The 17993-nt window shown below is 39.1% G+C and overlaps 1 protein-coding gene across 5 annotated transcripts in view; it reads left to right on the top strand.

Moving 5' to 3' along the window:
• The window catches only part of Mtmr6 (myotubularin related protein 6), a 38559-nt gene extending 27984 nt beyond the window's left edge, over positions 1-10575 (top strand). For all 5 annotated transcript variants that reach the window (XM_074043747.1, XM_020178153.2, XM_074043746.1 and 2 more), the window contains 5 exons: positions 2269-2318; positions 2518-2718; positions 4691-4822; positions 5350-5476; positions 8451-10575. In XM_074043747.1, coding sequence (XP_073899848.1) covers positions 2269-2318; positions 2518-2718; positions 4691-4822; positions 5350-5476; positions 8451-8711 — 771 coding nt within the window. In that variant the 3' untranslated portion in view covers positions 8712-10575. The remainder of the gene's footprint in view (positions 1-2268; positions 2319-2517; positions 2719-4690; positions 4823-5349; positions 5477-8450) is intronic.
• The last annotated feature ends 7418 nt before the right edge of the window (positions 10576-17993 follow it).

Below are 17993 nucleotides of genomic sequence, written 5' to 3'. Positions count from 1 at the left end.
TATTAAATACAGTGTTATCTTAAAGCAAGGAAAGATTTAAAATCACCAGTCCCTTTTCAGTACCATTATTTTGTGCTGCTGACATTGAATCTGGGACAAGCTAAATGGAAATAAGAAAATTTTAAGTTGAAAATAATGTTCAACTTAACATTGAGAGTATAAGGTAAAGAATATTTTTCTTGCCACTTGTGAATCCAATTGTTTGCTAGGATTTGAAATGAAATCATAGTAAGTAACCAGCGACAATGAGAGGAGCAGCAGGAACTATAGCAGAGCCCCTTTAGGTGGACTATGGGGACACATGCGTGATGGAGCTCAGGATCAGAGTGAAAGTGGGGGCCTGGTACAGAGTAGTGGAAGGGTGAAGGCCTGAGGAAGAGAAGACTAGGATTGAACTTTTCCCTCTTTGGGGTAGTGAGAGTCATTAAAGAGCTTTAAAAAAGGAAACAGTAATTTGATTAGATTTGCTTTAAAAAAAAAAAAAAAGATGGTTTGGCATCTTGCAGCAGAGGGGAGTGGGAATGGTGGCTGCATGGCCAGTGTAGAAACTGTCAAGATAACTGAGAACCAGACCTGTGGCAGCAGCACACAGTTGACAGGGAGGCAGTGGTCCCCAGGAATGGTAGGGAAGTAGAAACAATGAGACGGGCTTAGTGTGGGTGGAGGACAGAAGCATCCTACAGGAAGGTTCTCAGGTTGCTGAATTGGTTCTCAGGATGGATGGTACTGCCTTCCTGCTCCCCCTTAGGCTAAGCATGGGAGCAGGTCAGTGAGGAGGTTACCATGTTAGGATTTAGAATTTAGATGTACAAAAGAACATGGAAGCCCAGGCTGAAGATCACTTGCCCAAAGTCACAGGCACAGAAGTGTCAAAACCAGGGCTGGAGCCTTGCATGCACTCAAGAAACTTCATCCTTCATCATTATCATGTACATACAGCCTAAATGGGAGAGATTTAAGATTTTGGAAAAGCCAAAAGTGGCAATTTTCACACTGAAAAGAATATACTAGGTGGTTATATAATGAAATTACAAGGTATGCTAAGTACTAAGAAAAAACATTTACCTCATTGTTATTTGTAATGTCATCACTTGGGAGGCTGAGGAAAGTTTTAGGACATAGTCAGACCCTGTCTCAATACTTTATGTGAGCTGTACATGGTGGTGCGCACCTGTAATCCCACCACTCATGAAGCTGATGAAGAAGGATTGTGAGGGGCTGGCCAAGTGACTCAAGCCATAGAGCACCTGCCTAGCAAGCATGAATACAACAAGAAAAGACCCCACAACCTAAAAGAGAAATATGTCAGTTCAATGCCGTCAACATAGAGAAGCCATGTCAGAAAAGACTGATGAAGAAGATGGTCCACTCAAGAGAAGAGAGAGACCAACATTTGGACCATTTGTCATTGGTCCTTTCTTTAGGGGCAGTACTGGGGTTTGAACTCAGGGCCTCACACTTACTAGGCTGGTGCTCTCCCACTTGAGCCACTCCACTAGCCCTGTTTTGTGTTGGATATTTTCCAGATAGGGTCTTGTGAGCTATGTGCCTGATCTCTGCCTCCTGTGTAGTTAGAATTACATGCCTGAGCTACCAAGGCCCCATACCCTGCAATTTTTTTTTTGAGACTGGTTCTTGCTATGGTAGCCCATGCTGGCTTTGAACTCAGAATCCTCCTGCCTCAGCCTCCTGAGTCCTGGGCTTATAGGTATGCACTACCATACCCAGTGTTCATTGGTCTTTTTATCATTTATTTTTCTTGAAAAAGGTTTACATAATGTACAAGTAAGTTCCTTGGCTGAGGTCTTAGTTCAGTGGGAGAGCTCTTGCTTTATATGCATGAGGCCGTGACTTCAAATCCCAGTAATGTAAAATAAACAACAACAAAACCAAACGTCCACCCCAGTCCACTACTTAGAGTTAACCACCATCATTTTAGTTTACATTTTTCTAGTCTTTTCTATATATCTTTGTATGTATAAAAAGTTTCAGTGTAACTCTGCTTTATGAAAGTGCTTTATGCACTTTCAGTTAAAATGTAATAAATGCAACCAAAATAACTTATCACAGCCCACTCTTTTCATGTGCTTTGAATCTTCTTTAGCTCTGGCTCTAACCAGGTTCTGGCTCTCTTTTGTTTGTAGTTTTTTTGGTTTTGTTCCATTTGCAATAATAAAATTAAAAGTATAAATGCTGTTGTAAAGCATTAATCCTTTTTTTAAAAACATTGAAAACAACTATAAAGCAGCTTTTACTCTTTTTGTTAAGGTTTTAATAGAAAAAGATTGGATCTCATTTGGACATAAATTTTCAGAGCGGTAAGTGGCAGTTATGCACTTAAATATATCTTTTTTTTTTGGTGTGGTTGTGAAGCATTTATACCTGTGCATATATAACATACATATGTAATACATACGTGTATGTATTTTTTTGTGTGTCTATGTTTAAGTTTACAATACCTGAACAATGGGCTTCTTTCAGAGGCATTTTTAAAAGCTGTGCTTTCTGGGGGGTTAGGTGTGGCCATTTGGATGGAGACCCAAAGGAAGTCTCACCAGTGTTCACTCAGTTCTTGGAATGTGTGTGGCATTTGACCGAACAGTTTCCACAAGCTTTTGAATTCAATGAAGCATTTCTTCTTCAGATCCATGAACATATTTATTCATGTCAATTTGGAAACTTCCTTGGAAATTGTCAGAAGGAAAGAGAGGATCTCAAGTAAGATGATTTAATGAAAATAGGCTCTCTCTCTCTCTCTCCCTCTCTCTCTCTCTCTTCCTATGTAGTTGTGAAGTCATAGCCGTAAGTCAGGGTTAACTTAAAATGTCTTGACAATATGAAATAGAAGTGAATCTTAGTATAGTTTTTATAGTCTGTATTTCTGAAGTGCCCTTCTTCTTCCCCATCCCTCAGGGTAACAGTAAAAATACTTTTGAAATACAATATACATATATCTCAGTACATTTACTAGACTCACACACCTGTATAACTAGCACCCTGTGCAAAAACCATCACCTACACCACGAAATCCTGATGCTCCTTTCACTTTGAATATATATTTTAAAACAGAGAAATCTTCACACTGTTTTCTTACTCAGAAAGCATTGGTCACCAGTTTTAATGTGTGTAAAAGATTTAAAAGGTACTGGTTTATAAAGTGTGGTTGGAGGTACTTTATAGCTCTCCTCATGTTTTAAACAGTTTGGTGGGGACAATAATCTGCCTGTGGTGGCCATGGCATGTCTGTCCCTGAATGGAGTCTCACATGAGCTCTGAGACCAACTTGACATATTTTTAATTGGTTTTTGAGGAGTGGGATTTTGTGGCTGAATTGTCTATGCAGAGGAGATCTGGGGTAAGGCTGAAAGGTCCCTTATGTTTGTTTTGGTGGAACTGGGGTTTGAACTGGAGGCTTCGTACTTGCAAAACAGGTACTGCACCACTTGAGTCACAACTCCAAGCCCATTTTGCTCTGGTTGTTTTAGAGATGGAGACTTGAGAACTGTTTGCCCAGGCTGGCCTCAAACCACTATCTTCCTGATCTCAGTCTCCCAAGTGGCTAGGATTATTTAAGAGCCAGTGCCCAGCTCTTAAATGTGTTTTTAGGTTTGGATTCTGAGTTTAGATTTCTTATAGTAGCAGTAAAGAGCAGTGCTAGATTCTCGAGCATCCAAATGACATATTAGAGAAGCCAAATCTGGTAATAGTTTGTAGTCAGCAACACGCTCATACTCCCAGTAGAGTTGAGAGCAGAACTAAGAGCACGTGGAGAGTTCTAAAGATGTTCATCTCTATGCAGAGATGAACACATCAAAGACCATGAAGAGTTTAGGTCTGTGCTATAATCATTCACAATAGTTTATCATAATTTGGAATAGGCAGCTTTTCTTGGAGTTATAGAGCTATTTTAGGAAAAACTACTCTTCTCAATTAGTGCCAGACATCCTCACAAATTAGAATGTGGAAATAAAAAATGGGTATTTCCTAGTAGTATTTCTCTAAGAATACACCTGTGGTTCATTTTAGAGACTATGGAAAAATGAGAAGATCAGCCACTTTTCTCCTTTACAGACGTTCTGCCTCCCTCCCCCTGGCTTATCCAGACACTATTCATTTGCAATAGAACTGGCATTTAAAACTCTTGCACAATGTCCTGATTTTGCCTAGTTTCCTTGTGTGTACCCATTTAAATGTGTTGCTACCTTGTAATACTTACCACTGTGGCCCAGATACGGAGTTAACAGAATCAGGCCAAACAGAGAACTGTAGTAGTGTCTTGTTCCACCTTTGTAAATGTAGCTATTTGAACTAGATATATTTTTGTGGTACTGGGGTTTGAACTCAGGGCCTCATGCTTGCTAGGCAAGCGCTCTACCATTTAAGCCACCCCACCAGCCCAAGACCAGTTTTTTAAATTGTGTGGCTTGAGAGGGAATCCCATGAAGTATATATATTGTGTGGAAAATGGTACCCCCATGTTGTGTACAACAAGAAACCTGTCTGTATTGCATAATTATGAATAAAAATGGGGAAAGAGAACAGAATTCAGAGACAAGATTAGACTGTGACTCAAAGAAAAACCTAAAACTTTGATTTGTTTAATGAATCTACTGACTCATGAAAAATGAGTATTAGCAGTAATACTTTGCATCTCTGGGTATAATTTCTGTGTTTTTCTTATTACATTAAGGTTGAAGGAGAAGACTTACTCCCTGTGGCCATTTCTTTTGGATGACCAAAAGAAGTACTTAAATCCTCTCTACAGTTCCAAATCACAGAGATTAACAGTTTTGGAGCCAAATACAGTATCTTTCAATTTTAAGTAAGTTGGCATCCTGGGAAGTTTCATATTTTTTTTTTCTTTTATTTATATTGTGCATACAATGTTTAGGTCATTTCTCCCCCCGGAAGTTTCATATTTGATTGTTCTCAAACACAACTTATTGAAACTTCTAAATTATTATTTTAATTGTAACATTTATGGGGTACCGTGTGATAACTGGATACATGTATATGATGTGTTATTATACATTCAAATCGGTAGTTAGCATTTATTTACAAGTTTAAATTTTTTAAATTTTTGATTAATCCATAATTATTTGTTTATAAGGTGCCATGTGGCCTTTCAATACCTGTACACAATATACTGATAAAATCAGTGTAATTAACATTCCATCTACCACTACTTTGTGTTGGGAACCTTTGAGCACCTCTCTGCTGGTTGTTCAAAAAATATGTAATAGATTAGGTTATTGTGAACTGCAGTCACCCCACTATGCTACAGAACATTGGAGCTTACTCTGTCTAAACTGTGTTTTGGTTAAAAAACTTACTTATTTTGTCATAAAGGTTTTGGAGAAACATGTACCACCAGTTTGATCGAACATTGCATCCTAGACAGTCGGTACTTAATATAATTATGAATATGAATGAACAAAATAAACAGTTCGAGGAAGATATTAAAGACCTAGAATCTGTAAGTATTCTCAAGTGTTTAATGCAATATATTTGGATATTAAACTAGTTTAATTTACTATATTTAAGTTTTTTTCAGTTTTAGATTTCCATGACTGCAGATAAAGTTCAATGACTTTTTATGTTTATTGGCCATTTGGTTTGCTTTTTTATAATTGGACTATTCAAGCTTTGGCTCATTTTTCTCCTTGCTTCTTTGCCTTTTCTCTTACAGATTTGTAAGAGTTCTTTATACACTAGACAGTACTTCTATGTTAGTGAATGTGCATTGAAAGTAACTTCGTCCAGTCTGTTCTTTAAAACATACTTTATGGTATGTTCTATATCAACATTTTGAATTTCCCTGTCAGATTGGTCAGTCTTTATGTTTTGGTGTGAGTGTCTTAAGCCCCTCTCCACCCTAAGACTTACCTGTAGTTGTTTCTTTGCCATCATACATAACCAAAAGCATAAGCAAATACATACATATTTTTACAAACCCTCGGCAGGTGTTTTCACTCAGTAAGACTGTCTTGTCTGCTGCTGAGGCAGATGGCCCTTAGTCATGTCTAGGTAGAAAAGTGTAGTGGCTGCTTGAATAAGTTGGAAGAGGAGGGTGTATTAGAGAGAAGCAGGCCCAAGATAAGGCAACTTGAGACTTCTGAAATCTTCTGGTGTGTTGTATTTTATTTTGATTTTGTGTGTGTGTGTGTGTGTGTGTGTGTTCCAAAAGCCTGATATGTTCGGCTAGCCAGCTGTTCTGGAGACCCTGAAAGAAGAGCTCTTCATTGAGCAAGGTCTTTAGTAGATAAGCTTGTGATTATTATATAGTTATAATTTCAGGGTGAGTATCTCATATACGTTTCTTTTTTTTTTAATTTTTATTTTTTTATTATTCATATGTGCATACAATGCTTGGGTCATTTCTCCCCCCTTCCCCCACCCCCTCAACCTCTCTCTCTCCCCCCCACCCCTTCAATACCCGGCAGAAACTATTTTGCCCTTATCTCTAATTTTGTTGAAGAGAGAGTATGAGCAATAATAAGAAGGACTAAGGGTTTTTGCTAGTTGAGATAAGGATAGCTATACAGGGAGTTGACTCACATTAATTTCCTGTGCATGTGTGTTACCTTCTAGGTTAATTCTTTTTGATCTAACCTTTTCTCTAGTTCCTGGTCCCTTTCTCCTAATTGGCCTCAGTTGCTTTTATGGTATCTGCTTTAGTTTCTCTGCGTTGAGGGCAACAAATGCTAGCTAATTTTTTAGGTGTCTTACCTATCCTCATATCTCCCTTGTGTGCTCTCACTTTTATCTTGTGATCAAAGTTCAATCCCCTTGTTGTGTTTGCCCTTGATCTAATGTCCACATATGAGGGAGAACATAGGATTTTTGGCCTTTTGGGCCTGGCTAACCTCACTCAGAATGATGTTCTCCAATTCCATCCATTTACCGGCGAATGATAACATTTCATTCTTCTTCATGGCTGCATAAAATTCCATTGTGTATAGATACCACATTTTCTTGATCCATTCGTCAGTAGTGTGGGGCATCTTGGCTGTTTCCATAACTTGGCTATTGTGAATAGTGCTGCAATAAACATGGGTGTGCAGGTGCCTCTGGAGTAACCTGTGTCACAGTCTTTTGGGTATATCCCCAAGAGTGGTACTGCTGGATCAAATGGTAGATGAATGTTTAGCTTTTTAAGTAGCCTCCAAATTTTTTTCCAGAGTGGTTGTACTAGTTTACATTCCCAACAACAGTGTAAGAGGGTTCCTTTTTCCCCGCATCCTCGCCAACACCTGTTGGTGGTGGTGTTGCTGATGATGGCTATTCTAACAGGGGTGAGGTGGAATCTTAGCGTGGTTTTAATTTGCATTTCCTTTATTGCTAGAGATGGTGAGCATTTTTTCATGTGTTTTTTGGCCATTTGAATTTCTTCTTTTGAGAAAGTTCTGTTGGTTCACTTGCCCATTTCTTTATTGGTTCATTAGTTTTAGGAGAATTTAGTGTTTTAAGTTCTCTATATATTCTGGTTATCAGTCCTTTGTCTGATGTATAGTTGGCAAATATTTTCTGCCACTCTGTGGGTGTTCTCTTCAGTTTAGAGACCATTTCTTTTGATGAGCAGAAGCTTTTTAGTTTTATGAAGTCCCATTTATCTATGCTATCTCTTAGTTGTTGTGCTGCTGTGGTTCCATTGAGAAAGTTCTTACCTATACCTACTAACTCCAGAGTATTTTCTACTCTTTCCTGTATCAACTTTAGAGTTTGGGGTCTGATATTAAGATCCTTGATCCATTTTGAGTTAATGTTGGTATAGGGTGATACACATCTCATATACATTTCTTTCCTTATAAAATGTTTGTCAGACTTTTTTGGGGGGCCGTACTGGGGGTTTGAACTCAGGGTTTTTTGCTTGCTAGGCAGGTGCTCTAGCATGTGAGCCATACCCAGCTCTTTTTTGCTTTGGTTATTTTTGAGATAGGGTCTCACTTTATGTCCTGACTGGCCTGGACCACCATCCTATTTATGTTTTCCAGGTAGCTGGGATGGTAAGTGTGTGCCACGTACCCAACTTTTTTTGATTGATAAGGGATCTTACAAACTTTTTGCCTGATCTGGTCTTGAACTACAGTCCTCCCAGTCTCCCCTTAAAAGTAGGTAGGATTACACTAGTAGGCCACTGGTGCCTGGCCTACTTGTTAGACTTTCTAGGTAAAATATGCCCTTTCCACATATAAAGGCTGAATGATGTTTTGTAATTGAGTCTAACTGGATTGATTGATTGATAAATATAAAAACTGCCAAGCATTTTCCACTGCAAAACTTACAAACAATGAGGATTTTCAATCATGCACTAGCTAGCTTTTGAGAATTAATTTTGCAACATATGTAAGGAGAACAATTTGCAAACGCATGTTTTATTTCACCTAACATATATTGACCATGTAGTGACTGTAGTTAGTAATGTTATTTCAAATTTTTATTTTTTTTAGAAAATTAAGCAATGCAAAAATAAGCAAACAGATGGCATCCTCACCAAGGAATTGTTAGATTCAGTTCATCCTGAATCACCTCCCCTCAAAACCACCCTGTGTCTGAAAGAGCAGACTCTGCTACCCGTGAATGATGCACTCCGAACAATAGAGGGCAGCAACCCAGCAGACAACCGATACCAGGACTACGCAGAGGAGTTTTCTAAGTCAGAGCCCGCTGTGGTCAGCTTAGAGTATGGTGTGGCAAAAATGACTTGCTAGGCTCTGAGTATTTTCTGAATGGACTGGAGGGCAAGAAATGGAGAACTATGAGGATGGTCTGTGCGAATGGCCAAAGGGATTTGTCTAATACTGACCTCGGGGTTTTAACAATAGGTGCATGATTGAAGAAAGGATATAACTGCTCTTGTGAGAGAAATAAGTCAGCTTGATTGCGTCTAGCAAGGACTGGCATTCGGTTCTGTAAAAAATGAGTGGCATTTGGCAGATTTGCTCACAACACAGTTTGCACAGTATACTAGTGAATTGGCATTCCTGTGTGATTTACATGTTAATTAACAGCCAAACATGCTTTCCTTAAGTGTAATTTAACTTTGAGAAAGTTAACACTTGACAAAAAGATCCTGTAATAATTGACATGGCATGTATTTCAATTATGTAACGGTGTAACTGAATATTTACATGTTTGCATTTTAGTGATGTTTAATATTGAAGTGCCATGAAAAATATTTCCTAGGGAGCCTTAAAATTGTTTCTTTACCCTTAACTTTTTTAGCCTAGAACAAGATGTTTGTTTTTTTTCTTTTGGCCCATCTTGTTTTGTTTGTAAAGAATGTCACTATCATTGCTTCAGTGGTTGCATGCTGCAGTGCTCCTGCATAAACATTTGCAGAAGTACTGTTGAATTCACGGCTAGCCAACCCCATTTCCACATTCAGTTAGTGAAACTGAAGGTTTTATTCTGGTTGTAATTTGTTTAGTGCTGCATTTGATGGTTTCTTTACAACTTAGATTATAAGCACGTTTGACTGTCTTTTATACACAGATTGCCACACTCTTGATATTTTGTGGTTGGCTTTAATCCTTTGATAACTGTGTAAGTTTATAGAGCTAAAACTCTAAAGCTGTCCTTGGAAACAATATATACAGCTTTATCTCCCAATGAGTTGCTATTCCTAGAATATTTAACTTTCAGTGTACCCATGAACTTTTGGGTTAAGTAAAAAGGGAAGTACAGATAGTTTAGATTTTGCTCTGTTGCATAAATTTTAAAACTGTTGTGTTTTGTGGAACATTGTTTTCTTCTGATAAATGGGAAAAGAAAGGAAAACTAAGGAGAGCCTAGTTAATGTTTAACAAAAGTGACTTAAACTCTGGGAAGGGTTTCATTTTGCCTTGTGGCTACTCTATGTACTAGTACATATTTTTAAATCAACAAACAAAAAATCAACTGCAGTTAACAGTGTTACCCATCTAGCTTTAAAATTGAAAGTTAAGTGACATGGTAACACAAGGGACAATTCAAGGGTACTGGGGAGTCTGCATAGGATCCCTCATGGTCTCACTATCACACCTTTATCTACTAGATTAGTTCTGAACATAGACATCTTTTTCAAGTGACCAAAAGCTCTATTACAAGTGAGCTTATCTAACTAATCTTGTTTGTTTTTCCAATTCATTTCTGTAATATGTTATTGATAATGCTGCTTTTTAAAAGTAACAGAAATGAGTGTAAAATATAGTATATGATTAACCACTCATATCTCCAAAGTTACGCACTGGGGAAGGAAACTTAATCTTCTTAACCACAAAGGGAACTTTGCCGTGCCTTGTTTCTGGTCAGATTGTGGTTTCAGAATCTGCGTGTCAGAGTTCTTAGAGTCACCTCTTTGATTTCTTGTCTTAACCTTCAACTTCAGACAGGTGTATGTGTCTGCGTGCTCAAACTTGGACTGAAAAGCCAGATGGCATCCCAAGGGACCCTACGCGGTTCATGCTGGCAAAAAGCAGATTGTCTGTATCTCTTATAAAATTGGATTTATGTTCCTTGTGTTTTTGGAATTATAGCATGTAAATCATTCATGTATTATTTAAAGATAATTAAATGTTCATGTTTTTCTTGGAATGTTTTTCTTTGGGGATGGAGTTGTGATTGGTGTTTTTCTTCCTCTAGGCAAATAATGCTATTCATAACCTTAAGGTAACAGTATACGTTTTCAGAATTTCATTTCCAGAAAGATTGCTGCTATATACAAAAGTAACAGTTAACATAGGAATAGTGGCTACAAGACTCAGCAGACAGAGCTAAAGCTAATGGTGTGATTAACTCTCCCTTTGTGCCTGTCACTATGTGTCACAGTCAGCACCAGGTTGCCATCGCCCACCTTTTGGTAGAAGGCTGGATCCAGGGAGCACAGGCATTGAGCGGAAGATGACTGGCCAAGAAAAAGGTAACTTTGCTGGGGAGAGGGAAAGTTTGCACAGGTCAGTTGTGCGAGAGGCAGAGTGGGGAATCTTGAGTAAAAATGATGAAGGGAATTCTGTAAAAACAAAAAAATTTCCATTCAGTGGTATGGAGGCCGAGTAGAGATGTGGTGTCAGACTAACCTTCCATGATTTTTTTTTTTCCCAATTCTGAAGTTTGAACCCAGGGCTTCACAACTTCTAGCAGGTGCCCTACTACTTGAGCCACACCTCCAGCATGAAAATATTTTTTGCAGGTCAACTTTAGAATTTTGAAAAATTCCAGTTGGTATTCTAAGTTGGAGTAAATCAATACTGGCCACCTATGTAACTATACAGAAGAGAGGTGGCTTTTTTTGGGTGGTACTGGGGTTTGAACTCAGGACCTCTCAGTTGCTAGAAAGGTGCCCTACCACTGGAGCCACTCCGCCAGCTGAGAGCAGAAGAGCAGCAGCTTTAGTAGTGACAGTCATTTTCATTGGTCACATTTTAATTGTTTTCATTTGATTTTTTACATAAAAGTCCAAGGGACACTAACATAACCTGATTAATGATACATAATACGCATAATTTACACATATATTTATGTATTCATAAATACTAAGGTTTTGGAACTTCTATCTAGAAGAAAGAGATAGCCTGGACTCTAGAATAATTATCTCAAAAAAGAGTGCACACACCCTGTATTTACTGTCTGCCACTTCAGTCAGCAGTGTTACTACCACTGGTTATTTCCAGGAAGGTGAAATGTTTTGCACAGCAGGTTATATCAAATCATGAGATGCATAACTGAAAGTAGCCCTTGGAAGCTGGCGTGGAACCTACAGCCCTGGTCTTGAGTTTCTGAGTTGGTTTTGGAGATTGTGATTTGGGAAACCACATTTTGATAAATAGTGCCCTAAGCTACTCAGTATGACCACTAAACCTCTGTCATTAAAGGAATGCAGGGTTAGTCTTGAAAGAGCAGCAGATAAGGAAACCCTTCTGAAACATTGCTGTACCTGCGAGAGTAAAGGAGTGTGCCTTTGTTTCAGGTTACTGAGGCTTGAGGTTTGTTTCCATCCTGAGTGACGAAGCCATCAACACAAGCACAGTCCCACTGTGGCCCCAAATGGCCATTGGCCCTGAGCCCATGAGGCTCATGTGTCTCTGTGTTGGGAGCACCTGCCCCCGCCCCTCTGCATTGACTGCACCAGACCATTGTGGACTTACCCACTTCCTCATGACACAGCTCACCTTGTTCCTCTGCTGCTCCCTGCTGTCCAGTAGGCACGAAGTGGCTTCCAGAGTGAGCATTTGGAGAAGACACTGCACTTCATATTGAGCTACTTCAGGAGGGCATGATACACTCGTTCTGCTGCTGGGGATGCTGTACTTTATACTCATCCCACCCGGTTTTGGAAGCAGCCGTTTCTTGAAAGAACCTTTGTTACTTCCAGCAGGGAGAGATGTGTGAAACCAAGTCAGGGACTAGGAGTGCTCCTTGGTACTGGGATGCCAATGCTTCTAGGCTTTCAGTGACACTGTAGGAAATGCATGTTTAAAATAATAGGTTCAACAAAGGAACCCCTGTGTACAATTAGTTTACACTAATAAAAATCATAAGCTCATACAATATTAATTCAAATTATCCTTATCACACAGTATATTGCTCTCTGTGTGTCTCTTCTTCATACTGAAAATCTTGGTTTTTTCATAGCATGAGGTATTGACATTTTCAGTTTGTTCTGCAGTGTACAAGTTGTGGCATTAAAATGAGAATTGGTGTTACTAATATTATAGTACAAATACTGAGTATAACTTCAGACTTCCCTAAAATCCTAGAGTCCTAGGTGAAAACTCACTTGAAATAATTGTTCACATTATTAATTTTTTGTTTGCAACTTAGCTATTTTGTTTTCAATTTTAGGATTTGTTCATTCTTTTAGATTTAATGCATTTTAAGTACGTAAAACAGTTGCACAGTTCAAAATCCAAACTTACATAAAAAGACATGCAGAAGTTTTTGCTTTCCACTTTTCCATCACCCCCACTGCTAGAAGTCATTTTACTACGTTCCAGTTTAGCCTTCCATATTTTTTTTGCAAACACATGTGTGCAGTTAGACCACATGTATTTATTTCCCCTTTGGGTGTGGGTGGTTGGGACTGGGGTTTGAATTCAGGGCTTCATACTTGAAAAACAGGCACTCTATTGTTTGAACCATACCTCCAGTCCATTCTGCTGTGGTTATTTTGGAGATGGGGGTCTTGTGCACTATTTGCCTGGACTAGCCTCGAACTGTGATCCTGCCAGTCTATCTCCCAAGTGATTAGGATTATAGGCATGAGACACCAGCACTCGCCATAATTTTTGTTTCTTAAGCAAAAGATATATACACTGTCCTATACCTTGGTTTTTATACTTAGCAATAAATTTTGGAGATTACTAGAATGTGTCTGTCCCTTGTTTATGTCTGCCTAGTACTTCATTGTGTTGTGGATTTTATTAAATGATTCCAGTTGTTCTCTGTTTTTAAACAGTTTTTAATGTAAATATTCAAATGTTCAAAAGTATAAGGTACTGAGTCTTCATGTATCCACCCAGAGTCTGTTACTAATGGCATTTTGTTAATTGTAGTTCACTGAAGCACCCCATTTTTGTTGGAATATATTAAAACATTCAAAATGCCATTTTACCCAAATAGCTCAGGGATGGAGAGAGAGAGGGGGAAGTGAAGGAGGGCAAGAGAGTATTTTTAGGCACTGTATTGATGGATAAGCATTTTTTCAGATATTTAAGGTTACTTGCTTATGAGTAGGGAAAATTTGGACAATCACCTGTGTTCTAGTAGTTAGAGGATTTAATCTTTCTTATATGCAATTGTCTGATCTGCGTGCAGTTTATTCTGGTGTATAGGAAGAGGTAGGGATGTAAATTTTCTTTTTCCCAGACAGCTATTTGGTTGATTGAATCTTTTGTTAAGAAGCTTATCTTCTTGTTAGTGATTTGCTGTTTTACATAGTTCTGTGTTTTCTTGTAGCATTACTACCTGTCCAGGCATCAAAGCCGGTCGGAGTGGAGATTGAGACTACATGGTGGAGCTAACTGCTTCATCATTCTTTCTCGAGGCTTTTCTTGCTGCTCTTTTTATTTTGAAACAATCTCAACCATACAGAAAAGTTACACGTACAGTTGCAGAGACCTTTTCCTCACTTTGCGAGTAAGACTTATCAAATGCCCCGTTTCCATTAACTACTCCATGTGTGCAATCTCTACAAAGGAATTTTTCATGTAACCACAATGAACTCACACTGTCAGAGGTGCTGTCTGTGCAAAGTGGATGGGACTGTACTGCTTAGCTGCATTACTCCAAAATTGGAGCAATTCCCTCAATTTCATTAAGACCATTTGAAACTTTGGTTACGCAAGAGTGATAAGGGGTGGGACATAGCACAAGTGGTAGAGCGCCTGCCAAGCAAGTTTAAGGCCCTGAGTTCAAATCCCAATCCCACAAAAAAAAAGCAAGCGTGATGGCAAGTCAGGTTGAATGTTGGGAGGGCCCAGGTATGAGCTAGGGAAGTCAGCGATTTCTCCCAAGGGGATCTGGGCTGGGGTGGGGCAGCAGTCACCTAGGCAGGGAATGGGAGGAAAGAGGTATGTGTGTTCGGGGTGCATTGCATAGAGTGTCATGGCATACCCAAGAAGAGAGAGTTGATAAAAATTGGAGCGTGGGGAATGGGAGGAGACCTCGGGGGGAATCTGGAAGCTACTAGTTCAAAGTGGAGAATGCAGCATGAGATAGCAGCTATAAGATGTAACCCTAAAATCTAGGCAGGCCCAAAGAGAGGAGGAGAGAAGGGAGAGAGGACATTGTTGACAAGCCAAAGAGAGAGACTAAAGTGAGGAAGAAAGTTATTAAACTTCGTCAAATGCTGTCTAGAGGTCACGAGGTCAGTTAAAAGAGTAGGAATTGTCCCTGTCATTGTGATTTGGCAAGGGTGATTTACGTATTAGGAAACGGGCAGAAGTAAGATTTCGGTGGCTTTATGAGCCAGTGGGAGGCGAGTGAATAGAGACAATGAATGCAGACTACATACGTAGAAGAAAAGCATATCTTAACCTACCTGTATAACTTTCGATACAGTTGAGTATGGTGGCTCATACTTGGAATCCCAGCTACTCAAGAGGTAGAGGTTGGGAGGATGGCAGTTTGAGGCTAGCCTGGTCAAAAAGTGAGGTCCCATCTCAACAAATAAGCCAGCGTGGTGGTTTCTTCTCATGGTCCCAGCTATGCAGGAGGCATAGGTAAGAGGACTGAGGTCCAAAAAAAGGGCTGGGGGTATGGCTCAAATGATAGAGAACCTGCCTAGCAAGGAGGCCCCACCTGGCACTGCAGAAAAAAAATTGTATCTGGGAATACAGCTAAGTGATGGAGCACTTGCCTCACATGTACAAGGCCCTGGGTTCCATCCTCAGAGCTCATGCATGCAGTCGTCAGATTTGAAAAATGGAATGGGTGTATCCTGTGGACTGGGTATGGAAAACGTAAACGCACTGGGAATTTTTTTCTTTTTTTTTTGCCCTAGATTATGAGCCTTCTATGTCAGGAAGCTGCTTCATTCTCAGCATGAAGCATGAGGCCCAGTGCCCAGACACTGGTTCAGAAGCTCTCTGCAATGGGCGGGTGTGTGGACATACACATCACCGAAGTCAAAAGAGGGAATTCAAAAGAATCTTGTTAAAATATTGATGCACACCAGAATCATTCTTTTAATTTTCAAACTAATGTTTCAAACATTAGTTTGTTTCTTCAATTTGCTAGAATCTCCTCCCCGCCCCCCCGCCCCAAGATTTATCTTGTCTCAGTTTCAGGGTTTCAGTCCATCTTTGTGGTGAGGCAGGACATCATGTCAGAGAGGGCACAGTGGAACAATGAGCAAACGGAAAAAGAATGTATGAAAACAATTCCATTTACAATAGCCTCAAAAAAAATCAAATACCTAGGTGTAAACCTAACAAAAGATGTGAAAGACCTCTACAAGGAAAACTATACACTTCTGAAGAAAGAGATTGAGGAAGACTATAGAAAGTGGAGAGATCTCCCATGCTCATGGATTGGTAGAATCAACATAGTAAAAATGTCGATACTCCCCAAAGTAATCTACATGTTTAATGCAATTCCCATCAAAATTCCAATGACATTCACTAAAGAGATTGAAAAATCTACTGCAAGAAGAGCGTGGGGTGAGATCTTCCGGGCACTGAATGAAAATAACTTCAACCCCAGGATACTCTACCCAGCAAAGCTATCATTCAAAATAGATGGAGCAATAAAAGTCTTCCATGATAAGCAGAAACTAAAACAATATGTGACCACAAAGCCACCATTACAAAAGATTCTGCAAGGGATCCTGCACACAGAAAGTGACACCCAACTTAACCATGAAAAGGCAGGCAGCATCAAACCACAGGATAAGAAAAAGCAAGACAGTAGAGAGTAACATCAAGTTAGGTACACACAATCAAACCTTCAAATAACTAAGAAAACTAAATGGCAGGAATCACCACATACCTATCAGTACTAACACTTAATGTTAATGGACTTAATTCACCCATCAAAAGAAGCTGTTTGACAAAATGGATTAAAAAAGAAGATCCAACAATTTGTTGCTAAAAAAATCAAATACCTAGGTGTAAACCTAACAAAAGATGTGAAAGACCTCTACAAGGAAAACTATACACTTCTGAAGAAAGAGATTGAGGAAGACTATAGAAAGTGGAGAGATCTCCCATGCTCATGGATTGGTAGAATCAACATAGTAAAAATGTCGATACTCCCCAAAGTAATCTACATGTTTAATGCAATTCCCATCAAAATTCCAATGACATTCATTAAAGAGATTGAAAAATCTACTGTGAAATTTATATGGAAACACAAGAGGCCACGAATAGCCAAGGCAATACTCAGTCAAAAGAACAATGCAGGAGGTATCACAATACCTGACTTCAAACTATATTACAAAGCAATAACAATAAAAACAGCATGGTACTGGCACAAAAACAGACATGAAGACCAGTGGAACAGAATAGAGGATCCAGATATGAAGCCACACAACTATGAGCAACTTATCTTTGACAAAGGAGCTAAAAATATACGATGGAGAAATAGCAGCCTCTTCAACAAAAACTGCTAGGAAAACTGGTTAGCAGTCTGCAAAAAACTGAAACTAGATCCATGTATATCACCCTATACCAAGATTAACTCAAAATGGATCAAGGATCTTAATATCAGACCCCAAACTCTTAAGTTGATACAAGAAAGAGTAGGAAATACTCTGGAGTTAGTAGGTATAGGTAAGAACTTTCTCAATGAAACCTCAGCAGCACAGCAACTAAGAGATAGGATAGATAAATGGGACCTCATAAAACTAAAAAGCTTCTGTTCATCAAAAGAAATGGTCTCTAAACTGAAGAGAACACCCACAGAGTGGCAGAAAATATTTGCCAATTATACATCAGACAAAGGACTGATAAGCAGAATATACAGGGAACTTAAAAAACTAAATTCTCCCAAAACTAATGAACCAATAAAGAAATGGGCATGTGAACTAAACAGAACTTTCTCAAAAGAAGAAATTCAAATGGCCAGAAAACACATGAAAAAATGCTCACCATCTCTAGCAATAAAGGAAATGCAAATTAAAACCACGCTAAGATTCCACCTCACCCCTATTAGAATAGCCATCATCAGCAACACCACCAACAACAGGTGTTGGCGAGGATGCGGGGAAAAAGGAACCCTCTTACACTGTTGGTGGGAATGTAGACTAGTACAACCACTCTGGAAAAAAATTTGGAGGCTACTTAAAAAGCTGGACATCGATCTACCATTTGATCCAGCAATACCACTCTTGGGGATATACCCAAAAGACTGTTACTCCAGAGGCACCTGCACATCCATGTTTATTGCGGCACTATTCACAATAGCCAAGTTATGGAAACAGCCAAGATGCCCCAGCACTGACGAATGGATTAAGAAAATGTGGTATCTATACACAATGGAATTTTATGCAGCCATGAAGAAGAACGAAATGTTAT

This window comes from Castor canadensis, chromosome 10 (assembly GCF_047511655.1).
Source record: "Castor canadensis chromosome 10, mCasCan1.hap1v2, whole genome shotgun sequence".
NCBI classification, from domain to species: Eukaryota; Metazoa; Chordata; class Mammalia; order Rodentia; family Castoridae; genus Castor; species Castor canadensis.
Note: the sequence above shows the minus strand (reverse complement) of the source record. Positions and strands in the feature narration are given on the sequence as shown.